The 27,448-nt window shown below is 33.9% G+C and overlaps 1 protein-coding gene across 3 annotated transcripts in view; it reads right to left on the bottom strand.

The window, feature by feature from the left end:
* The window catches only part of LOC143232008 (salivary peroxidase/catechol oxidase-like), a 29,918-nt gene that overhangs the window by 1,546 nt on the left and 924 nt on the right, over positions 1-27,448 (bottom strand). The window contains exons 2-17 of one of the 3 annotated variants that reach the window (XM_076466974.1): positions 26,082-26,145; positions 20,556-20,649; positions 19,811-20,032; positions 18,740-18,883; positions 16,130-16,256; positions 13,307-13,515; positions 9,010-9,180; positions 8,251-8,430; positions 7,681-7,782; positions 6,368-6,481; positions 5,434-5,631; positions 4,894-5,030; positions 4,592-4,759; positions 3,904-4,106; positions 3,420-3,589; positions 1,824-1,932 (exon numbers count right to left, since the gene is read on the bottom strand). In XM_076466974.1, the coding sequence (XP_076323089.1) occupies positions 1,824-1,932; positions 3,420-3,589; positions 3,904-4,106; positions 4,592-4,759; positions 4,894-5,030; positions 5,434-5,631; positions 6,368-6,481; positions 7,681-7,782; positions 8,251-8,430; positions 9,010-9,180; positions 13,307-13,515; positions 16,130-16,256; positions 18,740-18,883; positions 19,811-20,032; positions 20,556-20,640 (2,339 nt within the window). In that variant the 5' untranslated portion in view covers positions 20,641-20,649; positions 26,082-26,145. The remainder of the gene's footprint in view (positions 1-1,823; positions 1,933-3,419; positions 3,590-3,903; positions 4,107-4,591; positions 4,760-4,893; positions 5,031-5,433; positions 5,632-6,367; positions 6,482-7,680; positions 7,783-8,250; positions 8,431-9,009; positions 9,181-13,306; positions 13,516-16,129; positions 16,257-18,739; positions 18,884-19,810; positions 20,033-20,555; positions 20,650-26,081; positions 26,146-27,448) is intronic. The other 2 variants (XM_076466972.1, XM_076466973.1) reach the window with 2 other exon arrangements.

The raw sequence follows: 27,448 nt of genomic DNA, 5'->3' as shown, positions 1-27,448 counted from the left end.
AAAATAATCAGAAATGACATACTTGTAATTGTCAAGTAGTAGTCAGTATTTGAATGAATAATGAGAACGTATAACTGACAACTTCAAAGTTATCAGCCATTAAGTTATTTCTTTGAAATTTATGTTAGCTTTCACCAATAGATATCTTCGTTCCCTTCACTATACCTAACTTAAAGTTAATTTCTTGGGGGTAAACATACACACTGAGAAAATGAAATCAAAAGATGTAAAAAAAACAAAAAAACATCCGCTACTGGATTTAATCGGTTGATGGTGGCTACAGTTTAATATTAATGTAACATCTATTAAAATGACATATAATACCTTATGTCAGTGATGTGTAAGCTATTACCGAATGTGTTGAATTTCCTACACATAGGACAAGCTTCAGTATTGAGTGAAAGAGCTTATTTGCGTGTTCATGGCAAAGCCACTACAGCTATCTGTCATTGATCAGCTTTCAAACGCCACATGAAAAGTACGTAGTCAGCAATGTTAACTTATTCAGCTACACGTTACAAACGGATTTCCATATCATAACAAAATGGTTTAAAAGACGAGAATATTTGATGTGTTTCGATCTCATGAGGAGGTTACGGAACCCAGCGAAAAGCCTCGTAAGAAGTGGTGTGATAAATACAAGATGTGCTCGATGTTAGATAATGTTTTATTTTTTTAGTAGAAGCCCGTGGAATAGGGCTAGTAACGGAAGATTTGTATTTATTAATTTTCCAAATGCTACACACAGTGATGGCCCGACAGACTAAAGGAAAGGATGTCAGTCAACACCTTCCACCATAAACTCTTGGGCTATTCATTTATCATCGGACAGTGGGATTGTCCGTCACGTTATAACGTTCTCATTGTTGAAAAGGCGAGTATGTTCGGTGAATGGAATATAAACCCGTGATCAGCAAATTGCGAGTCGAGTGCCTTAATCACTTAGCCATATTAGGCAAAATTTAATATTTTCAAAGCACCCTCAAACAAAATGGAATGACACACATACACTAAAGCAGGTTTAATTCTTTAGTTTATTTTGATAGCATAGAACTGAATACAATACTTAAACATTTAACTTACAACGCTGTTGCTATCGGGTATTATCCAGGTTGAACTGTTGAACTTAAGACTTGAGATTTAAATGCTTTATTGTAAACAGTTTTTTGTAAAGCCCACAATCTCCTTCCCCAGTTCCTTATGGTATGTACAGAAAGACCTGCATTTATAATTATTTATACTGCATGACCAGTAAGCTTATAAACATTCACCGGCTTTATCTACTTTTTACGACGCATAGTGAATAACTGTCTCCAGCGCTATAATTTTATCATTTATATCACAATAATGATTCATTGTGAAGTAATATTAAGACTTACAAGTTGTTTCTAATGGTTATACGAAATTAGCTTATACAGAACTGAGTAACTTATTAAGCAGATATACAAGTTAAATTTATTGGTTCACAGACTTGTGTACATGTTTTCACTGAAGGTATTTATTGATTAAGTAGTTTCATATTATGGCAATAGGCTTAACAAGTTAATAAGTATCAATTTTAATAAACATAGCGTACCTTTCACCTAAAGGTACTTGAATTATCTCCACGTTAAAATATGAAAATTAATGAAATGTATATTGAGCTTTTGGTCAAATTATTGTCCGGCTTCCTAAACAATCATGCCTAGTTGTTTACACGTTAATCTGATCAGATCGATTAATATTTCAAATGAGACCAAAGCTAATACAACTTACATATATAATGCTACATAGTATTTACGAATGTTAAATTACATAATCTAAGGAATAGATCCGAAACTTACCAAGGATGTTGTGGTTGCAAAAAAGCTAAAGGTTGGATTTGCTGGAACATATCACTGTTGTCGCAAATGATGCGAGCCAAACTTGACTTCCTAATTTCCTTTAACTGAGCTGAAAATAATAAATTAATAAAGGATGATTTTGAGACACCTATACTTTAGCAATGGAGGCTTCTACACATAAAAAGCAATTTTTATAAAATAAAAAAAGTCTGTTTCTGTAAAAGCAAATAAAATAGGAATGTGTCATTTTTACAGTGGTCATACAGCTGAAAATGTTAGCTTATTTAGTGTAATCACATTTTGAATGCCTAACCCTACGTTTCGCATCCCACCATTGTCGTCACTTCTCGACACACTAACCAACAAGCCACGCCTGGTACACATTTAAAAAACCTTTTCAAATTAGGATAATTTGTAAGTTACAGTTAAAGTGTTAAAGTTAAAATTGCTTTCTTCTGATTACAAACTGCTAAAACAGACTAAATCAATTCCACGATATGAATTTTATTTCAATAGACCAAACAAAAGAAGGCGGTAACTTTTTGTAACTTCAGGTGAAGAAACAAAGGGCGATAGACCTTTTCAGCTAAAATTTCTCTCATCCCATAATTTTTATTTACTAGTTAGCGATATTAAACGGTATTAAAGTAAAATAACTGACCATTGTCTTCTGTTTCGAAACTATCCAAAATTCTCAGTCGTAAGCTTTTAGCCAAATATTATGCAAAATTTGTTTTAATAGTTGTGAAAAATGGTTTATTATCCATCTCTATATATTCTTATCTACCAGTAAATTATGTAGCCATATCAAAATAATTGTAAAAGATAATATAGCTCCAGTTACATGGTAGAATTTGAATTATGCATAACTTCTCAATACACATGTACTTGTGTAAATATCCAACGAAACTATTGAAACATTAAAACTGGTTACAGAATGGACGTGTGGAAGTTTTGCAACTTGGATTTCAGTAAAGATGAAGCAACTCACTTGTTGCTGTTGTCCAGGGATTTGTTTACAATCAGAAAAGTTACTGTCACATTAACGACCTTAGACCTCTTACACGTTAGCTTATTAGTACGATATTAGTCGGGCATTCATTAATTTGTCTTCGCCAGTAAATATATTTTTATGCGATGTACGTTTTTACTGGCGTCATTAGTTTAAGTCTATACTTCGGTGTCCAGTTATGGAAGTGTCGTCAGTATTGAAGAATATTCGTATTACCAAATCAATAAAAGTCAGTCACTACAAGCAAGATTCCGTACTTCGTAAAGACTTAAGTAAATTTAGAATTGTTGTGAACGAAAATATCCCACTAGACATTTAGTAACATCTGTACTATTGAGAAGTTCTTATAACTTTTCTGATCATTCTACAATAAAATATTTTATACACAATAAATATTTCGTAGATGCGTGTAATACGAAATGAATCTAAGTGCTAACGAGAATAGTTTTTCCATTGTTAAATTACGATTATTTTCAATCGAACTGTACAAGAATATAATTATGGTATGCAACTAATGGTTATATACGTATTAGTTGTACGTGTCCTGTACAATACGGAAATTATGACGATAGTGGTATCCATACCCTCTGTGAAGGAAGACTCCAAATCACCATTCTCGTACCAGAATCGGTCTCCTACTTTCAACCTGCGGAACTGGTCAGCTACAATACAAGCAAAAGTTGGTCCCAAGGTGGCGCCTGGAACAGATGTTTCAGCGATACCAGCGGGGAATAGATCTATGTCGTCGACGTTACTAGTCGAATGAAAATAATACTTCACATTGAGATTTGTAAATCTGTGTTAAGAAATCCCTAAACTTTGAGGATCTAACCAAAACAAAATTTAATGAATTATTTACTTCGCTTTAACGAGACATTAAAACGTTACTGTGCTTTCGTTATACAGTATAATTAATTGGATTTAAAACATAAGATGTTTAACAGCTTAGTTTTTCTAGATGTGAGGAGTAATGATATAAAGTTTTCTTGATTCAAGTTTTTAATTTTGAAACAAGTCAAACACGCAAAAGTTTGTGCGAGAGGTGTAGCAAAATCATTTCAATAATACCGATAAAGTCGGCTAAAGGCTCTAGCTGAATTCTGGTTCATCCATCTCTCCAGATCCTGAAACGACCGAGCAGTAGGTAGTCCACAGTGTCTTCTCCAAGCATTATAACCAGGGACGCCATGATCACGTCCACGCTGGATGTTCAGAGCTACAAGATCCATTCCGAAACGTTCACCAGGAGGTTGAAAAAGATGGTTTGTTACCTGTTACGGAAAACAAAGAAATAGAAAAGTTTAGTATTCTTTTGCAAATTTATATAAGGACTTTAAATGTACAAAGTTTATTAATCTATTACATTTCTTCATTGTTTGTAATTATGAGGAACTAAAAATCCGGGTCCAAACCCATTGAATACCGTGAGTACAAATTTCAGCTAGCTTTCTCTGTATTGTTTGTTTTCTTACAGCAAAGCCCCAGCCTGGATATCTGCTGTTTTACTTTGTAAGCAATACAATCATTAAACAATGTTTATAAGGTATTACTAATCCTCACTTTCTAGAGTATTTATCTTATAGTCTACAATTATATTGAAGTTTATTCAAACGTTTAGATTTTACTATGATATTTATGGCTACGTCAAAATACTCGATGAAACTTGATAACACTGAAGAGACCTGTTAAATGTTCGCATACCATGTTAAGATATGACTTGAAAAAAAGTTTACGCGCTTCCAAAACAATGACTAACCTCTTGAGTGACAAAAGAGTCGAGCCGTTGAGAAGGCTGTTTGACAAGCCCTCGTAACAACCTGTCAAAATTTCCAGGCGAGTACAGACGTAAGGGGTTGAAGAAAGTAGTGGATAAACGAAAACTATCCACCACGTTGTTCACTTTATCAACAAGGTTTACCATGCCCTGAAATAGTTTTTTGCAGATTAAGTTTCAGTTTCTACATTAACATTGGAAAAATATTAACCGTTGTTTCATTTTAAATTCTTGTTTAATATAAGTACTTCAGCATTTAGTAATTTTAAGAACAGTTTTTCTACCTGCAAGAGTGAGTGGCCATATCGATAAGCAGCTGTAGCGAAGGAATTTGCAATTCCAGGGTTGACTTCAGGATTGTAACTTTTAATAAATCCGTATGGTTTTAACAATAAACCAAATGTCCCCATTACCGGTCTACCTAAAGTGGTTAAGAATAAAATAATTGAAATCTAAAACACCTCTCTACATTATTAAAATATGCAAAACAAAAATTGCTTAAGTACAAATTTTATTATATTAGAATTCAAGGTCACTAATGTACACAAGTTCTATAACAGTGTCACGAGTCATGACTTCAGAGAGAGAGAAAAAAGTATTCCATTATTCAAGATTTAAACAGTGCAATCATTGTTTAAAAATTGTAACTAACTTACATTAGCTCGTTGTCATAGAAAAATAACTTGCACACAACTGTTGGAGAGTCTACCTGATGAAGGTATCATGCAACACACAAGTCAAACTACAGCTATAACTGAATAGCTACAGATTACTTTGTAACGTTTAATAATCAATTACTTGGCACCAGCAAAAACGTTCCTTACCGAGTAGTAATGGTAAGAATTCGTTGAATACTATGTGCTGCATCTCGGCACCGACTATACGTCGAGCTTCTTGGTAGAGAATATCATCATTCCATCCTGGATTATAGTACGACAACAGTCTGGCGATCCTGTTGTGTTCTCTCATGAAAACAGTGTGGAGAACAGCTAGGTCAACTTGTTCGTTAACTCGCTCGTCACCTGTCCAGAACAGTCGTAGTTTAGAAGATAGATTAGATAAACTTAAGGATATATACGTGTATAAAACTATATTTCCTTGATAATAAATATTTCACTAAGAATTTGCACCTGTGTTGTTTGTTTTTTTTTTGAAAGATGCCTTCGAAGTTTAGTTTTCAACTTGAACTTCCAGTTCGTTTTGATAAGTTTACGTAGCTTACGTGATAGTTGCGAGTCATATCTTGACCGATAACTAATGTCTGGTACAAAGTTGTTTAGTAATCAACTACGTTGGTTATTTTATATGCATGTAATTAATGGTCAACAGTAATGATGCATAATACGTTGTTACAACACGCAAATCTTTGAATATGCAAAGTTGAATAAACAAGTTGCTAAAAGGCATAATACCGCAAGTTAAATAAAAACGGATTCTTTAATATGATAAGGACTTGAAAACACACACTGCTACAAAATGTATCATAAAACAGAGTAACGTTAAGAAAAAAAAGGCCAACTACAGCAGCTTTCAAAACTGAAATGTTGTACACTAACCTAACTTTATAACGTAAGTATTGGCAAATTATATTGGGTATTTTTAACGAACACGATTCGACACTTTGTTACATATTGCGTTCTACAACAACACTTTACCTACAAAGAGTTCCTCCATACAGATTATATCCTTCGTACAACAATTAATTTTCAACCATTACGCTACAGATAGTGAGAGTTACTATGAAAGGTTACACTTTACCTGCTTTAAAACATAGAAAGTTTGGACTGGCCTGAGATCTCTCGCATTCTGCGTTTTCATTAGTTTCTTTGGGTAGAAGGTCGGTATTCCCTAATTTAGAAACACGCAACAAGCCTGGAAAGAAAAAAAGTGTCAAGTTTAATTACATAACAGAATAATTATATAATAGATATATTACGTTTCTAATTCATAAGGTGATACTTTAAATGGTCTGAAAACAGTGAAAGATTTAAACGCATACATAGAAACTTTTTGCTCATAATATTCAATTGTAAGTACCCTTGAGCACAGGACAAAGTTTCGACTCTACGATTTACCTTATCACGAAGACGGGAGATTCACTGAAGTATGTAGTAGACAAACACAGAGCGCACTGAAGGTTCTGATAGAACATCAGCGTATAAAGGCAAAGTTAACACATTAGTCTGAGTAATTAACAACTGACTTAACTAAATTAGAACAAGCACTTCGAGTGCGAGCAAGAGGCCTCTCATATCTTTTCCCCGTGTAATTCAGAATTACACAAACACTATATCAGTTAACTAGAGGGGGGAATGAAGCGCACAGAGAGGTTACCGAAAGCACTAAATATTAATTATAACTAAACACTAACTACTCTTCGGTTAAGTTAGAAATGTTAAGATGTTAAATACCAGCAAGTATTCTGTTAAGTAATTCTTCGATATATGGTATGCACATTCATTAATATTTACACCTTATTTTAATATGGTATTTTATCAGATTGCTATTTATTCTACATATGTAGTCTTTACGTAATAGTTAGTATTAAAGTGATTTTTGTTCTAGCGACCTCTATTACATGTCATTCTATTTAAATCGTACAGTTTGCCAGTGGCGAATGTGGCTGTACAGCTGCACATGTGCACGAACAAGTGACACGAGTCCTTCAATGGTAGATCAGATTGCAACCTCTCTTATGCTTGAGAGTGAACAATCAGTCAGGTATTTAGAGCAGGTTGCTATGGTTAAGTTTAGGGTTACATGGTTTAGTAAGTGACGTTACGTTTAGTCAGTTGGGCACAAATAGTCACAAAGTACAGGTTGGAGAAAGAACAATTCAGACCAAGTAGAAAAAAACCAACAGCATCCAAGTCAAGTACACACAACGTCTCTGTTTCATAAATAAAGTCTGTTCATTGTGTCCACTCCGTTTCCTTTTCATGAACTCAGCCAGTTTCTTGAAATATCAGCATTTCTGTGATACTCATCTTGTTATAATCTGGTTAACCTGCAGATTCACCTTGTTGCTTGTATAAACGTTAATATTACTTAAGAATACCACACACACCTACCATTTTGGAAACTACGGAGGTCTTTTTCCTCTTCTTCAGTAGACCCATAAACATTAGATGCATCAATGAAAGCCGTAAGTTGATTTAACTGTTCGCGAGGACCTTAAAGAAATAACAATTGTTATCAATGTTGTAATGCATACACTGAGTATGAAAAGCCACTTTGATGTTTCAAATATTTTAGATACAATGTTTAGGATAAATGTTACGAAATATTTAAAATATTTAGTTCTTTTTAGGAAAATTTCGATTGCTTTTACTTCTGATGCTATATTCATTTAGGACTTGGCAACAAAAGGAAAAGCAACGAGGCGGCAGCACCCACCGCCAACTCTTGGGCCACTCTTAATCAATGAATAGTGGATTAGTCTTCACATTATAATGGCCACTTAGTTAAGAGTGAGCCATGTTCAGCTTAGGGCTTCAGTCCTGCGAGTTGAACATCTTAACCACCAGGTTTAAAGTAAATAAAACCAATAAATAGGACCTTTCAAACACACGTTTCAATATAAAAAAAAAATTCACTTATGCTTATCAAAAACTTATACAAGTTAAATTATGTAAACTCACCAAAAGAACAACGTGGTCGGGGTGCTGGAAGAGATCTTACAAACTCCATGCAAGTTTCACCAAAGCGTGAGAAGAATGGGTCATTTTTAGAAATGGCAATCTCGAAGCATGCAGGGTGGCGTAGCCTGGTATTCTTTATAATCTGTTCTTTGCAACACACTATACCACTGCCGTCACTTGCTGGTTGATAAATATAGCGGTTGATATGATTTTAAGTCATTCTAATGTTTGTTTTCATTACCATTTATGCTAAAACGAATATCTTAAAATAAAAGAGTTAACGAATCAATCGTAAGAGTACATAATTCGTCAAATAACCATTAATAGTTTGTACAAAATCATCATACGACATTAATTAAGACATTATTACAAATTAATTATTAGAGTACTAGAAGTTTTTTTATACGTTCGTAATTGTACATCTTATGAATATCAAGTAAATAACATTTAACATTCGAAAAACAATCGTCTGGCTCCAAACTCAATGGACTAGAAAGATATTTAGCATTGGAAGGTGGGGTCAAAAGTGGCCAATGAAGTTGCCACCACTTGCCCGCATACCTACTCGCTGTAATTACTACTAAACTTTAAAAAGGTATCGTACGATTAGCCTTTTATTTCGCAAGTCTTGTCATTTGTTTAAATAATATATAATACTGGAGTGCTAAGTAAAACATCACCATGTCATAGTTTAAATTTTAAATGCAGGTAGATTTTGTGATAAATTTTCACACTTTTCAACCAAGCACATCTACTTACCTTTTGTTAAACCCACTAGTGTTAAATCGTGATCCAAAAATTGAGCAAACTGCATAATAAGTAGAGTAAAACGTCGGTGTGGCACGTTCATGTCTGGAGACCCTGCAACGGATACATCTCGTGGACTAGGTAGAGGTGATCCGTCAGAGGCTATTCTAGGCTCGTTCAAACCTACCACGAATTAATGGATTTACTTAAATTGATGAATCATTACATCTCATTAAAACTAAATGTATTAATCTTGTACACGTTTCAAACATTTCACACAACATTTAGAAGAATTAAACTTCTAAACATTTTAGCAAATGTTTAAATACAGAAAGTTTGGAAATGCACGACGACCTTTCTTTGAAACTGATACAAAGAAAACACCAACTACATTTTAAACCAATATTTTTATACTGATTATCAGTTCACTTGCGTGGGTAATAAAGCAAGTAGTAATATACAATTGTAACATTATTGTCCAATAAAAAGGTCAGTTTTATGCTCGTTAATATCACTTCCCTGACAAAAGGGAAAAGGTAGATTTAGTTATTTCGAAAAAAATACAAATGCTCTTGGCTTATAAAGTGTATACAGAATACGAAAGTATTCTTAACATTAACAATATTATGCTTTATGGTAATTGTTTGTTTAATTATTGCTAGTTGAATGTATTCAGTTAGACTATTCCTCATGGTGTTTTTTATTGTTTGTTTTACAGATTTAACCTTTAAATTAGAGTTGTTTTCATATTGCTTTCATCGTATTACGTAATTATGTTTTGCCTATTAACACTCAAGTGTAAATAACCAAACTGATTGTCTAAATCCTACTCTGGATCCGAGGGAATCACTCATTTCAGTTCTTTTCCTCTGATGTTATTATTCGTAGATCAGTTTCTACACCATCTTGATTTGTTTCCAAATTCTTTACATGTACGTCTTTGAGTGTCTTAGTAACACATCAACACCTTGTCAAGGACACGTCCACCAGCGTACAAAATATAGCATTTTGTACTGCATGTACTTGCAAGTTTGGAGAACAGTCGTACCTGTTGCAAACAGTTCCATATGTCGCAAGACATTCACTTGTTAGTTTATCACGATAGTATTATATAATACCCCCCTTTAATATTTTGTTACAGTAAACTATTCAAATGATATACAACTTAAAGTATAACAGTAGTGTGTGCATGTGGCTATACTTCAGTAGATATTAATGGGACAATGGAACTTTGGCATGATTTCATCATGTATTATATAGTGACCTAAAGAACATAGTAATTTGTTTTGTCGAGATTTTTGTAAAATTAATTGGCTGAACTATCTAGAAGACTGTCATATATTGAGTACTTATGTGGGAAGACTGAACGTTTTTCTGGAACTGCTGAATTTTGTACTGTAAAAGGTTTAACCATGCTGAAGAGGCATATTCAATTACTAGTCTATATATGGTTTGGGAGCGTGCGCGCGTATTTTAATAATGACGTTTTGCGGTGTTATTCGCCATTTTGTATAGCGAACTAAGGTATTTGTCATCCCCAAAATTGTTTTTGATATTATTAACAAAATGTTGGCAGGTTAAATGAGTCATGAGTGGTAACTTTCGCTGGCATGGTAGTCTGTAATATTATTCGATATAAATACATCTCTGGTTGGCGTCTCTGCTTTAACTGATGTTGAGAATAGAAATGCCAATGTTTTAGAACCACTTATTTTGTTTTTGACGCTATTCAGCTATTTAATATTGGTTGTAAATTTATAGCAGCAATTGGGGGAATATCAGGGAACTTTGTGATTGCCGCATCGTCAAAGAATTGAGAAACAAAACAATAGTTGGGGTCTGTTTACGTATATGATGAAGACTATGGAGCTAACTAACTACCTTTCCTTCAGGGATACCTGCATCTGGAGTATACTACTTGGAGTAGGTGTCCTTGACATTTATTCTACATTTCCTATTGTCCAAGAAGTTAATTAACCAGCAAATAATTTCTCGCGACATTTATTATAACATAATTTGGTAATAGGTCATCCAATATAGATGCATATTCCAACCAGTTTGGTTAATTTTGGTTGATAGATCGGTTCGTTACGGTGTGGATGGGGTAAGTTCAATGCTCGCCAGATAGATAAGAAGGCCCTATAGACATAGCCTACTTAAAATTTTGGACATTTCTGGCTAAGTTATGATTAGCATGTTTCTTATAACGAACGCTTTTCCTTGGTGCTTTGTTTCCAGAAAGACGCATTTTAATTTGTCCTGGTGCGAAGTTGTTCTACTTGCAGAAAGCTGTTGAAATCAGCCACATCTTTAACTCAAACTGGGGCGCACATACAGCATATGAAAAAGTTAGGGCACCCTATGAAAGCCTGTGTATTTTTGTAACATTTTTGGATATGTAGGTACTTATTCTCAATTTTAACAATACTGAGAGATTATAGGAATATAACTAAACAATTAAAACTGAAGAAAAGACTAAGATATTTTGTAAACGTAGTTCTACAAAAATGCATATTCTAACTGAGGAAAACGTTAGGAAACCCCCACATTTATTCCCATTTAAAATGGCTCAACTCACACACAGGTGTATCACACCATGATTAGAAGATCGTTACTCAGCATTTTGAATGATGCTTGCCCTAGTTAAACCTCAGACATTTAGTTTGGTGTGTTCCTGACTGTTGAAGTGAGAGTGAGCACCATAGTGAGAGCAAAAGAGCTGTCTGAGGCTTTCAGAATGAAAATTGTAGCAGCTTATGAGTCTGGTAAGGGATTTAAAAAGATCCCAAAGGATTTTGAAATCAGCCATTCAACTGTCCGGAAAATAATCAACAAGTGGAGGGCTTTCGAAACAACTGCCAACATGCCCAGGTCTGGTCGTCCAAGCAAGTTCACCCCGAGAGCAGACCGCAAGATGCTAAAAGAGGTCTTCAAATACCCTAATATGTCATCACGGGACCTACAGCAGGCTCTGGCTACTGTTGATGTGAAAGTGCATGCCTCTACAATTAGAAAGAGACTGCATAAGTTTAACTTGCATGGGAGGTGTGCAAGGAGGAAACCTTTGCTCTCTAAGAGAAACATCAAGGCTAGACTGAAGTTTGCCAGAGAGAATGTAGACAAAGACCAGGACTTTGCAATAATGTTCTTTGGACATATGAGTACAAAACTGAATTATTTGGAAACCAAAACAGAGGACATGTTTAGCGTAAACCAAATACAGCATTCCAGGAAAAGAACCTCATACCATCTGTGAAGCATGGAGGTGGAAGTGTCATGGTTTGGAGCTGTTTTGCTGCAGCAGGACCTGGACAGTTCACAATCATAGAATCCACCATGCGTTCTACTGTGTATCAGAGGGTGCTTGAGGATCATGTGAGACCATCTGTACGAAAATTAAAGCTGAAGCGAAACTGGGCGCTGCAACACGACAATGACCCAAAACATACCAGTAAATCCACCAAGGACTGGCTGAAAAACTAAGAAATGGAGAGTCTTGGAATATCCGAGCCAAACTCCAGATCTTAATCCCATTGAGAGGCTGTGGGGTGACTTGAAACGGCCTGTACATGCAAGAAACTCCTCAAACATCTAACAGCTGAAAGAATTCTGCATTGAGGAGCGGGGCAAACTTTGTTCAGACCGATGTCAGAGACTGGTAGATGGCTACAAAAAGCGTCTCACTGCAGTTATTTTAGCCAAAAGGGGTAACACTAGCTATTAGGGGGAGGGTATCCTAACTTTTTCCTCAGTTAGAATATGCATTTTTGTAGAATTACATGTACAGAAGATCTTGAAAAGTCTTTTCGTCAGTTTTAATTGTTTAGTTATATTCCTATAATTTCTCAGTATTGTTAAAATTGAGATTAAATATCTATATATCTAAAAATGTTACAAAAATACACAGGCCTTCATAAGTAAATTTCTCCTTTTATGCGTGTTTAAGTTATATTATATATGACAATAGAACTGTCTGGTATATTGTCCCTGCAACTACTTCGCATGGTGTAAACAGGTCTTCTCCAAAATCGTATTTTACGGTTTTTTAAGTTTTTGTTAACTACTACTATTGCTTATCAATTTTCAAATTTGGCACAAGGATGGATGCAAACTTGTGGTTTCACAACTTAACATTTGCTGTTTTTATGGGCGATTTTGCATTTTTTCTCTATTGTATATAAAGGAAACAAGTTTATGTTCTAAGATGATTTTCATTAATCAGCACTTTATACAACTTCCGTCCACTGGAGAGGTACTACGGTGAGTTTCTCAATACTCTCCACTTTAGAAACTAATTTAAATAACTTACCGTCAGCGTATTCTGGTCGCAACAAACGGATGAAGGCAGTAAACGACTTGCCCCATGTGGGATTCTGTAGGTTGTTGCAGCTACCATCTATAGCACGGTATTTTGTGGATGGACAAGGAGGTATAACTGGACAAATCGAGTTTACAACAGTGCTCTGCAAGCTGAAGCCTGATAGTCCGTCATTTCCTTGATTAACATCCAATTGAAACCTGTAAAAAAATGAATATATGAAGTTAAATTACATGGGCAAGAAATCGCGTTTGGTTGAACCCAGAAACCACAAGAGAATAAAAAAGAGTGGCTATAAGAGGATGTTTGTTTGAAATTAAGCACAAAGCTACACGATGGGCTATCTGTGCTCTGCCCACCACGGGTATCGAAACCCGGTTTTTAGCGGTGCGAGTCCACAAACATACCACTGTGCCACTAAGGTCTTCAAGAAGACGAATGAGAATTCTTAAGTAGTTTCTCAATGGACAAAACATGAGAACCTAGTTACTGTAACAACGATACATTACAGCACTAAGACAAGACATCGGTGTCCTATAAAATTTGAACATGGAAAAATAAAATATATTTACAGACATAAAATATGATAGAGAGAAAATGAATAAGCCTTAGTTATATGGATGTAGGTACACAGAAAACTAGTATATAACTCGGGATTTATCACTCAAACCTTATTTGCGATTAAATAATAACGATTTAAAAGCTTTAGACTATTACCTGTGTGGTAAGGCTGCTTTTGAAATACTCATTTTAAGTGTCGGAAAGCATTGGAATGATCAAACTGATTGTCCTTGTAAAAACAAAAGTATAATAATAAAAGTAACTACTGTTATTAAGAGACATAGTAGTTTGTCTTTTGGCCAAAATAACACGCATGACAAACTATCCGTTATTAAGCAGGAGTTATAGTCTAGCCATTTTCTACTTTCTGTAGCTCAGACTGTCGTAATTCAAACTAGTTAATATTTCTATAGGGTGTGCTCTAATGAACATTGACGTCACTTACCACATTAAATTAATCTCTTAAGAAATATACGATTTACACAAGTTTCCAATTTGATTTCATTTCTTTCATTTTTTATTCTTTGCAGCAATCACAGAAAAGTTGATAAAATATTTTAATTCATTTTTTAAAACAATTATATATGGTCTGAATATAAAACCCATTGTGGAAAGTTAAACAATAAGAGCTCAATTTTGATCCAAGTTTTTGTGCACGCTCACGCTAAAAAGTCACTCGAGTTATCGACCTAAAACTTTTACCACAGTTTTACAAATGATACAAAGCGAACCGCTTTTAGTTTCTTGCCATTTGGATTAAAGACAGCTGTTTTAGGTAAGAAACAACCACCATATACTTCAAATGATTTGGTTGATTCTGTAAAAGTATAGGTCTGTTCAGAATAATAATGTTGCGATCTTAAGACTAACGTTAGTTACTGTCGAGTGTCCATTTCTTACTTGCTGTAGTTTGTTGATGTGTATTGACAAGAAGTCTAATAAAAAAATATTACGCGAGAAAAAAAGGTGCGGCAAAAAAAAAAAAGGATTAAGCGTACGAATTAAACTAATCAAATCAAAACTGGCGGCCAAACTGGTATTAAACTTATAGCATTGATTAGAATTTTACAAAAATATACATCCATTCATTCATAAGTTACTTGTGCCGCGTTTTTTGCTCAAGCTGTTGAGCGCCTTAACCACCTGGCCATGCTGGGCCTAACTACAGAACAGAACAAAAATACGTTTAAAATGAATGTGTTATAATCAATTTAGCAGAGCAGAACTTCATAATATTGCAATGACTGGAATTTAATTTTACCCTTTCAGAACAATCAAACGATTTTTTTTTTCCTTTAGGAAAGTTTTATATTTAGTTACAACATCCTTTTAATTCGGATATGGGAAAGTTGTAAACTCTTTGTTAAAGATTACAGACTAGAACTATCGTTTAAAAGCGCTTTTACTTGTCTGTGTAGTGGGCTTCTATGAAGTTAAACGCATTCTAAGGGTAGAACCGAGACTTTTACAAGTTCATTCGAGTTGGGGTTTATCTTCCTTTAAATTTGTGTAATGGGAATGATCATTGATACGTCTTAAAAGGGATTGTGGGATACCGTACTAGAACCGAGATATTTTTTATGGTTCTGGGTCTTGATACTACCCTGTGTGGACAAACGAACTTTTCATTCCATCTATGTTTTGCTCTCTGTTGAAGTTTCAATCTTCAGTAACAAATATAAGCATTGCTATTAAGTAAATGGTTACTCTTTGTATGGATAGATTTAAAGTTGCTTTTACTTCAACTTCCTTTTACCCACGTTTGAAGTAAATTTTTGTACAGCGTTTGCGAAGTTTGCATTTTGTGAATAATTGCAGATATATCTGAGAATTTAAATATGACACCATTATGTAAACACAAACTGCATTTAGAGCAAGACAGTCTAAAATAGCAAATTTAGTAAGAAAAATACATTTTATAAAGATGAATAGGGATCGACGTGTACACTTAACCTAGAGATCTATAGCAATATAAAAATGTTTTCATCCTACAAAAGTACTGAACTGAAAAAAGCTACACACAGTTACTTAAAATTTAAAAAAAAATGCTATCCCTACTAGCGACTTAGGAGGCTTTATAAATACAATAAGCTTTAGTTTTGCTCAGTCCATGAAATAGCCATTGTTAGCATTCAGACATTTTAATGGCAGTTTTAAACAGTCAAATTTAATGTCCGCCATTTTGTTCCATCATAATCCCGCCGATTATGTGTTACCGCTTAATGATAAATACTTGTTTGAGAGGAACCTTACTTTTTAGCCAACTGTTGAGACGCTCTCAGACCAACGAATCCATCTCGTCCTATCTTCTGGGTAATGTCCTTAGTTCCAAAAAACGCCTGATGCATAAACACTGAAGTTCCTCTCTCTGCAACCAAGCCTGTATGGAACAAGAAATGGGATTTCCTACTTTAAGACACAACTAAAGTTCTACAGGTATATTTCATAAATCGGTGATTTTCAAGTAGCTTCCTCAGTTTGTTTGTCAACGGTATTATTCTGTAAACTGAATACTGTTATAATAGGCTATTAATGATTACCATTATACCTTTCCCTTAGGATTTAAGTCTTAGTTTAGGTTATTCAAAACAAAAGAACGAACGAGTTTTTGTAAAAAACCAAAAACAAATATGACTCAAGTAAAGATTTCAAAATTTTGCTTTTATATAAATATTAATAGTCGCGTAGAAGACTAACTGAATAATGCTAATTTAACAACTATATTACACCCATGACCTTTCATAAATATTCAAAGTATCAATATATACAAGACAACAATGTTGTTTTTCAAGCGCTTTTCCTAATCAAGATATCATTATTGTCGTTTAGCTAGGAGGACATTTGGCATAAAGCGACTAGGTTTAGCTTAACGACAGAAACCATCAGCAAACGATTCAACAAAAGATAATGATTACGCTACAGTAGATAAGTTCAGAGATGCCAACTAGTTCAAATGACTGAGCGTAATGATTGTAGACAGAGCTTTTTCAGTTTTAGTCCTTTTAGATTTGCCAAAAACAAGACAATCTTGCGAACGAGGCCTCTTTTTTTCCAACTTGCGAACGATCGCATTGGTGTTTTGTGCCGCTTAGAAAACGAGAAATACCCATCTACGCGAGCGCTGATTGGCTGACAAGCACTGATTACGTTACTATGTGTTCCCTCATGTACCCAATATAGAGAAGCACCGCACTTAAACTATTGGTAGATGTCGGAGTTACAAATATTTTTTTTATTATTTCAAGCACAAACATGATTATCGCAAGTAGCCATTTGGGGAATATCTTTTATTTATTATCAAATTTATTTGTATCTCACTAGAAATTTTCTTTTCATCCATTTCAAGCCCTGGGGAAACAATTTATCACTTTATTGTATAGGCCTATATAATATATAATAATTTGGGAGTTGCAACAAGTAATATTTGTCTGTATGAGCGTATAGTCGTAATGTATACACTAAAATCGTAATGATTACGCTCAAATCGTAATGGTTGGCATCTCTGCAAGTTACATTTACTTTAACATAGATATTTCATACAGTTCAGTGCTGTTAGTACCAAGTTTGATTCTACGAAGACAGACAAGAAGAAAACTAGCAAGCAGGTTAGTCACTGGCGCAAGCCTATTGAAGGAATTAACAATTGAGAAATTAATAACCTCCCTAGCCTCCAGTACATGACGCTTTGCCACGTAACAAACTGTAAGGGGTTATTCCAATATCTCGTATCTAAAATTAATAATGGCATTTTTTTAGCCTTATGTCTGTTGCTTTAAGTTGTTGAATTCTGCCACAAACATTAATTAACACGTGTAAGTTTTATTTTTTTCGATTACAAGTAAGTTGAACAGGACAGCTTTTTATATTTTTAATTGAATAATCCGAAGAGACATGTTCAACAATAAGATGTAATGAAGGAGGAAGAGTTAAAAGTGAATATCCCAATACTACGAAATTCATATTTAGTTCTTTCAAGTACTTAACAATGCAAGGTATAAAGCGGGGAGGATGGTCTTACTGTAATAGTAAACTATTACAATAGGCAGTAGACATTTCATGTGGTGATGTTATAACATCACTAATGGTACAAAGTTTTATTCTCAGGAATATATCAAGCCCAGTTACTATCAGGCTTAAAATATCTTCTTTAGTCATATTAATTTAAAATAGATTTAAATGCATTAAGAAAACATGAGCATTGATAAAGTTTCCTGATATTGTATTCGATACCCTGGTTCCTATCAAATGTATGATTTAAGTATATACTTAAGACAGTTCGTACTTTACTGACATGGTTACGACATTCGTCACAGAAGCGTTAACATGCTGTTTCTTACCTCAGTTATTTTCCTAAAGCCTCCAAACTTCTTTTAGAATATATTGGGTCGGCTAAAGTGTTTCGCTCTATCACGAGCTCACGATTTCAAGTGTTGTAATTGGTAGTCAGTGTCTTTAAAATTATTATTCTGCATTTCTTCTCCAAAAACTCAGGACCAGCAAAAAGTGTAATTATTCTATGAGAGTTTATCCTATATTAATTAACATTGCGCGTGTCTTTTAAACCCTCAAAATCAAAATTGCGTTCTGACAATGGGGTTGTTTTTGGATAAGGAACCCCCTTACATTAGCTATAAAAGTAACTGGAGATGCTGCTGGAAGTGAACCTGTAAAATGACGCTCTGTGCATTACAAGAGGGGCCTTTAACCTCCCCAGTGGAGTGTACGTAGTTAGTCCTAGCAAAGCATGGTAAAATAAAAACACACAAGGCATCACCAAAACAAAGGACACTATTCTTGTCAGATTATCCTGAAGAACATGTACAAGTCTCTCTTCTTGAAGTTTTGTGTAATTGATAAACGTACCTAATCGTTTCAGTTCTTCTTCCAAATTTTGAAGTTCTGTTAGGGCAGCTTGTCCGGCTCGACCAGCGATATTCAGGTCGTTATTGGAGATTTCCGGCATATTAACACGAATAGGTTTGTCCAGAGTCGGTATCTTGAATGGAACTATGAAAACAAAATACTGTAATAACAATACATAACTATTGTTAATAAATATAATCTTTAACAAATTTTCTTTTATAATCAAAAGTGATGTGTTGTTTTCAGTTTGTTTTTATTGTAATTTGGGTGTTCACATGGAAAATTCCTATAATCATTATTTTACGTGAGAGCTACGAAGGAAATCTTTATGATTTTGATATAATAATACCACTCATAATCTAGTAATAATAATTTTAATTCATATTTATCGAAAAGGAACTAATTATTGTCTACGAGTACAACATATAGTAAAGAAAACTAGTTTTTAAATATCACAATTTACGAAGTTTATATTATCTAATCTACTGCGAAGATTCATACTTTATTTTCCGGTCACACATTTTATCGTTTTGAATCTCAGATTTGCTAAAAAAGCTTCTTCTAACGTATAAACCTTGTTGAATTACTGTGTCTGACTTGAGTTACAAACTCTTTAGGAATCTAAGCTTTTCAACAACAAATAAAGACACTTAAGATCAGTTTTCATTAACTAAGTTTATTTCGCGAAATGCAGGACAAATAAAAGTTATTGATTAGAAAATTTTGCTAAACGACAAGATGATTGGTTCGTTTCATTTTCTCATCTACACTAAAAACATGCATCTTTTTCACTAATACTGTAAGTGAACGTGCCTGTATCCCCCCCGGTCTTCTCATTCATGTATAGTACAGTCATTACTCCTCCGTATTCTGTGCAAGAAACCACCTTAAACAAACGACTTTACAAAGGACAGCATTGGTACGTATATATAAAAAAAATAAACTGTTTGTAAAATTTATCAGTTCATCTACATACATTTGTAAATCATGCAATGATTACTTTCTGGAATCTCATAACAAAAGTATAGCTTTTATTAAGAAGTACTTAACAAGAAACAAAAATATGCATACTTGGCTGCAGAATACCAGTTGAATCTTGTGGACAGCAAATGCCGACACCATTGTTGCTCTGATGACATACTGATTCTTGCAGATCTTCTATGTTGTTGAAAGCAAACAAACAGCTACTAGGAACTTTACAAATACCACTATTTCCATTCGAAGTCCTACACGGTGTCTCTACACTGGGTCCGAATTGTCCAGGATAGGAGAGGGATGTATCAAACGGCAAAACTGAGAATAAAAGAGCTGTTGTATTAAATACTTTTACCTACAGGGGAGAAAATTACGTAAAAATGTTCTTTGATTGATTGTTTGGGTAGAGTACTCATAAATGAAAGTTTGTAGAATAGACGGCAACTGCCTGTTGTGGAGACAAGTGTAGAGGACGACGTTTCAAAAGTCTTCCATTCTACAAAGTTTCATTATGTAAAAATATTAGGATTTACTCTCCACTTGTCATTTTATATTTGGGAGTGGGGCATTTTTTGGAAAAGTCTTATGACGCATGAGCAAAATTTTAATCATCAACAACTCGACGTACTGAACATGTAAATGCTATTGATCGTAAGATGAACTTTACTACACAGTTAATTAAAACCAAGTTTTATTGCACCCTACGTTTCGCTATTGTGGCTTCATCATGCCTTGAACAGAAACTCAGTTGATTTAAAGAATATTAACTTGTAGTTACAAACATCTGGAACGACATCTACCGTTTCTTTACTTCATACTTTAATAGTTCATATTATCGTACCTTGTCGTTTTCTTCTCTCTCTTTTGCCCTGGATACTGATCGTGGTGATCAGAAGAATGAAGAGGCTCCCAACTGTTACTTTCATCTCTATAACCTGTAAAAAGATAATTTTATCAAAATGTTTAAGTAAATATCGTATCGTACAATTATTCACTATAATTTTGGCTTCAAGTTTTCTAAAAAAACAACAACACCGAATCCGGTAGTATGATAGGTGCCGATTTTGGTTAACACATATTTACAAACTATTTTAACTTGGAAAGGTACCCAACTCTTCCAGTACTGGTGAATGGTACAAAACAATAGTTCGGAACAAACATATTGTAGCTGCAGAACAATAATGATATCCCAGCAGAACTATTTAAAGATAAAAACATTTCTTCAAGGTATTAAAATTAGACAGTGACGAAGTGGCTTACATTCCTTGTTCAAGAACTTGTCTAATTTTTATTTTCTATAAACTTTATTAATAGCAAAATACTTTAATGAACATTCATCGCATAGAAAACGTTTTCGAGACATGTTGTACCATTTCAAGGTACATTTGACAATTAAATATCACAGGAACAGAATATTTTTTAGGAAATGTGAATGTAAAAAAGTAAAACTGGATACAGCTGTTTTACTGAGAAAAATAAAATTTCGAAATAAGGATGAACGAAAACGCAAATGTGTATTGATAACACAAGACTGCGAACTTAAAAACTTTCGAAAAGTTATTCAAATATATGGAAAGATTATGTGCACGCTATTGCAATGTTCAGTAACAACAACAAAACAAGGCACAAAATCATACACGTAGGCCATTCAGAGATTACTTGCTTTGTAACAAATTAAATATTCTTCCAGAACTAGATCATTACAGCTACTCGGGTCAAAATGAAAACCGATTTACCATAGGTTCATTAATCACTAAAAAGCAGTAATGTTAAGGTTATTAGGATGCGAACAGGTGTCAAATCATGTAGAAAATGTTAACAGTTAATGAACACAAGTCATCTATCTACAAGGAAAAAGATTTTATGTCACTCATTCAACCAGGATTCGGGTCAACGTTGTGAACCCAATCGTCTAATAAATGGGTCTGGAAAATAAACTGTATAGAATAAAACGGAATAAATATAACCAATTAAGTTCTTCAATTTTTCACTATAATCGTTACCGTGAAATACTGTAGAAAACAAAGCTACGATTTTATTGGCTGGTTGGATGAAAAAGCAAGAGCGGTAGTAATCAAAATAAAAGTGCAGTTTTACCGACGTTAGTCGTCAAATTACCGGTTTGTTTTTATACCGTTCATTACCATGAGGGTCCACGGAAAAAATTTTTTATAACACCCAGTGTAAGAAAAAACAATTGTACCTTTTAAGTGAAGTCATAGAAAAACACTAACCTTAGTATGGTACAACTTAATGCACTAGTGACGGTGTTGTTGTTATCCGTTTGTGCAACCACTATTTTATGAGTGAATGTAAATTAACCACTTGTGTACAAATAGTTTACGAAAATCAGTTTGAAAAATATCAACAATGGTTTTAATGCTAAAGCAATATTGTTATTCTACAGTTTAACATTCGTATTGTTTTCCAGAAAGAATTCTGTACATATCAAAAATATAATGTGTTCTACGTTACATTCTATATTGGCAATGGACATAGCAAATAACTAAAAATAAATAAATAAAAATAAACAAAAAACGTTCGTTAGAAGTGCTTAAAGACTTTCTAAATAGAAATTTAGACTTGTACAGTAACCGACGGGGGAAGGTAGAGGTTCATTTTCAGTTTTATATTACTTAAAAACTTGAGTGTTTAAGTTTAGAAATACCTCAAGTTAAAAGCTTTGCACTAGTATTTGGGAGAAATGCCGATGTGGCCAACATTTTCATTCTGAGGGAAATGACATTATTGGTGCCACGTACATAATATGTCTTAGACTATTCAGATATCTCGAAAACTGAGGTAGAAATTCCAAAGTTGTCTCTTTTAAATCTTGAAGAGTCTTTCAACATTATGTGAAAAATTGCCTTTAAACTTGATGTATAAAATACATACATTTTTTTGAAAGTATTCAGCCCATGGTTGTCCGCAGAAATGTTTACAGGGAGGGCAAGGTAGTAAAAAATTGTGAATTTAACAAAAATTCATACACGTGTGCTGAATGAATAATGAAAAAAAAAAATTTATTTTCTAATTTTCCAAGGATTACAGTATTTTTTGCCAAGATCGGCTACCATAGTATTCTGCGCGCAAAACAGGTACGTTTCTTCTAAAGTTGTACAGCTTGGATGCGTTATTGGGCTGTCAAAAACATTTTACTTGAAGGAAAAAAATACTGTACTCGGGTACTTTTTGTAAGACGCATTGAAGTTGAACTGATGATTGTACTTGCAGTTATCTTCTATATAACTTACAAGAAATAACTATCAGAATTACTTAAGAGCAAATAAATAATAGGTCAGTATGATACAATATATGGAACCACACAGGCAGCAAACAGTATAAAAACAATTAAGTAATTTGTGGGTTAAAATCGCTTTAGGTACTTGTATACACCCTCGCACATAAACGGTGTTGGTTAGAAGCCTGTTTTGAACGCGAGGCTTTCTTTCGTAAAGAATTTTTCTAACAAGTTACATCGAAATGTCGCAAAACTAATTTTCATCAGGTATTTCATCACTATTCCTGTTCTCGTGTATTGTGGATAGTACAGTTGAGTAACCTGTACCTGAAGGACAACTGTGACGTGGTCGAAACATTCATTATCACCATAATATCGCGCACAGCTGAGGTTGGAAAAATATTCCTGTCGTCGTGACGCATTATGTTAGGACTAGACAATGTTCCATTTAAAAAAATGAAAGTCAATAACGCTAGCTTCACAACTAGCTATGTCTAATTAGAACTAGGGCCGGATTTAGCCTTATGCTCAATTCTATGTCGTTCTTTTTTGTTTTCTTTTTACTGTAACATACATACATAACTATATAATTAATGCTAAACCCTTATAAAAAAAAAAAAAGGCACAGTACAATTCTCGATTTCAGTCTGAACGAATGAAACATTTTTATGGGAGGGGTGAGGAAATAGTTACATTTTGATATTGTAATGCCATACAAAACCAAACAATGTTTTAAATACCCTTTGTGCAGTTTGAAGATTTTTCCAATATTTAATTAAACATTTTGATGAGGAAAATAGCGTTCAATTATAGCAATTATACATGTTTGCAAAAGCTATAGTTCCCTCATACTAATAGAGTAACGAATGTGGTCCCAGTTTTATTTACTAACTGTATTTCCAAAACTCGGTATTTAAGTCTTCTGTTGGACTACCAATGTAGCTGCTCAAAACACAAGTTTCGTGTTCAGTTAAGGCGCTCCTTTGGTTCATTAAAGTTAAAAAATTAAAATAATCTTAATGATTAAACTTGCAACAAATTTAAGCTTATACTGAAGTCAGTCAGACGTGGATGAAATCCAAGATTATAATACTAAAACTTTCAGACGAATATTGAAATTCAATTTTTAGGAGTGATGAACAGTTTTATGGTTCACTTTGATGTGTCTCAAACACGATTTATTTCAGGTTTACTTATTTTTTAATAATAAAGGTTCCAACAACCATATAACTGTGGTACATCTCACATATGATAATGCAAATAAAACTATTGACCTTCGGAAATGGTGTTAAATATCACTAGTTGCATGGTTCTCAGAATGTAACTTCCGAAACAAGTTAACTGGTTTACATTGTACAATTATCATATGATAACTGATTTTCAAATACTTAAAATTATATATTTATGTCCAACAACCAATATTTACTTAAAGCTGACGTTAGTGAAAATTAGTACAACTAAATGAAAATCTGTACTTTTTGTACAATAACTACTTTACTGCTACGTTTATAAACGTAAACCTCTTCCAGTGCCGTGTTCAATTGTACTGTTGTGACGTGTTCTTTTGTGCAGTAGTGGAGACTTATACGTACGATAACGAATTTATTTCTTAAAGACGTTTGTCACAGGCTCACTTCGACGTTAGTTGCAGGCCATAGTTCGTAAAACGCACATTTTTACCAACAAACTCTGAAACTATGTAGGCCTGATACATTAACACAAGTTTCCTCAATTTATAACGAATGCTAACAAACTTACTTTATAACACCTCTTGTACGAAGTTCTCTCGAGAAATCAACTATTCCTTATTCACACATTCAATATTTCACCGACTTTAATTACTACTCAATAGCTTATCAATAAACAGTTCATTTCTTACTCAACATTTCACTCGGGACGTAAGTTTAGATATTTGTCTATACAATTAAACCCCTCATACTATACTACACTTCGTATCGTTTCTAAGACTACTTTTATGGACTAGCTTGATATTAATATCATTCGCCCTCTATCAAACATCTAAGTTAAAACACTTGGAAATATAGATTTACAAGATATAGATGCTAACTTGAGGTTTATATTATTAGTTACATCCCACTTATTACTTCTCACAATAAAAAGAGAGAAAATCAGACGTTATTGGCCGAAATATTTCACAAGCGACTATATTTTCAGATTGTAAAAAGTTTTAAATCGTGCATTTATTTCAAAAAATTTGAAGTAAACACGCAATACATCAGACTTTAGTGAATTATACTAGTTTTGTCGCATACGCATTTCTCAGAATATTTACTTGATAAGAATTCTTCGGAGACAAAGGTTTTCATATCGCATCTCACGTATATGACAGTGATATATGGATGGCAACTGAACAGTCAAAGCAGATATATTTTCCTTAAATACTTACATGTGCGAGAAAAAAGATTTATTGCTAAATTAATTCAAGAAAAAAAAACTATGCAGGTCTGGCTACTGAATTTGAAAAAAAACAAAAGAATCAAAAGTTAGAAATGGAAATAGATACATTATTCAATTGGCTAATAATTATACGGCATCTTGAATTTACATTTTCACTGTCTGTCGATAGTTTGATTTTTTTAAATAGAACTACAGCTTTGTTCTTTACCGCTTTTCTTTAATTCAGTTTATAATACTATTTGTATGACTATTTTATAATAGAGTAACATTTTACGATTGGAAATTCTAGTTCTGTTCTTTCTGCCAGTGATAGTAGTAATGTAAGGATTATATTCTCTACGTAAAGCCAAGACGGTTTAGTTTGCAATATGATCATTAACCAGATGAAGTGATATACACGTTCATCCCTGTTTTGGTCGTTTGGATTTTTTAAAGTTCAGTAGCTAGTATCACGAAACTGTTTTTATTTAGTGATAATGTTATTTCCTAATTCCAGTTTGGTTACTTTTTTCTTGTAAGATGGCTTCATGGATTATTAAGTTGTATAATATATTCTAAAGTTTACAGTTTTTCCATAGAATAACAAAATACGGTAGATAAAGATCATGGAAACTTATCCTCTATCAAATGACGATAAAATTACAGCTACTTATAGAAATAGGTAGGCACTAGGCCTGTTGAAGAAACACGACGATGAACAAAACTAACCTTACTTTGGCTATTCGCTGGGTTTTGAATTTCGGATGTTCTGGATAGCTGAAAAGCAGCATATCTATACGGATGAAAATTCAGATTTTGTATTGCTTAGATTCGGGTTTCCATGCCATCTCTACAGAGCGCTAGAGCACTTTTCGAATCAGTATTTGTTTACTTATTGTAGTTCTATAAACAAATGTTATTTCACAAACAATATTTACTACCAATAACTTCAGGAAGTATTTCAAATATACATCAGTATAAAACTGAGCACAGATGGATACAACCTTTAGTAGTTAAAGTGCAACATTAGGCAACGATGGCTGAGTCATTAGTTGATTAAGGTGATCCTACGGTGCTATAAATCATCCTTAGTTCTGTATATAGATTTTCCAGAATCTACAATCCCTCAAAAAACAGTGCTGTAAAAGCTTTTGGACTACCTCCAAGATCGAGTGAGCTCTCACTCTGTGATATTGGCAAGTATTTCAGAGCAGAACTTTAACATTTTTGATAACAGGGAAGGAGGGTCTCGCAGCTCTCTAAACTTTCGTGGACCACTGAAATTCAAATACAACGAAAAATCATTACGATTTATATAGGAATAGTCTTTCAGTTTGTTTGGTTTTTGTGAAACCGCAGGGACTAGCAAGGTGGTTTTGATGGACCACCGTCACATCAGTTGAGAAACTGTTTAATAGCACATTAGTATCAGAGATTGTGATGTTTGCTGCAGAAGAGTAATACCAATGGCAATTATAAATCTGGTTGAATTGTTGTTAATTGTATGTAATGGGTTTAACAGCCTCACAGCATCAACAACTAAAGCTATGTAATGTACAACTTGCTTGTTCAGACCTAGTAGAGTATCATCTGAGCTAAAGCTTTTGTAAAGCAACACGGAAAGTGATGGATTAAAATCCAAACAAAGCTTCATAAATATTTCAGAAATGCAACACAATGGGTTTTCCAAATATCAAAGTCTTCTTGAGAATCACATGTACAGTGTGCACGTGAACGTATTTAGAGTGAACTTTATCTTTTAAAGACAGCCTCACGATCTACAATGACTCAAGAACGGTTGATCGACCATGTTCTGATGCACGCACATTATTCCAGATCACTAGACAAAGAAAGTAGCAGACACCTTCAGCAGAAAGAATCCAAGAAGAGCGTTATTTGAAGATATATTGACTAAACTTTGATAACACTTTCTAGAGATGAACTAGAAAATGTGGTAGCGTTTCTTTATAATCGTGTTCAAGAATGAAAATTACAGGACTTTGAAAAATATAGATGTTGAAGCTTGATTAGAGAGCAGGCGTTATACAAATGTATTAAGTGGTTATAAATGTTAAATAAATGGTTAAATATAGTTT

This window comes from Tachypleus tridentatus, chromosome 11 (assembly GCF_004210375.1).
Source record: "Tachypleus tridentatus isolate NWPU-2018 chromosome 11, ASM421037v1, whole genome shotgun sequence".
NCBI lineage: Eukaryota > Metazoa > Arthropoda > Merostomata > Xiphosura > Limulidae > Tachypleus > Tachypleus tridentatus.
The sequence above is the reverse complement of the archived record's forward strand: the minus strand, read 5'-3'. Positions and strand labels throughout refer to the sequence as shown.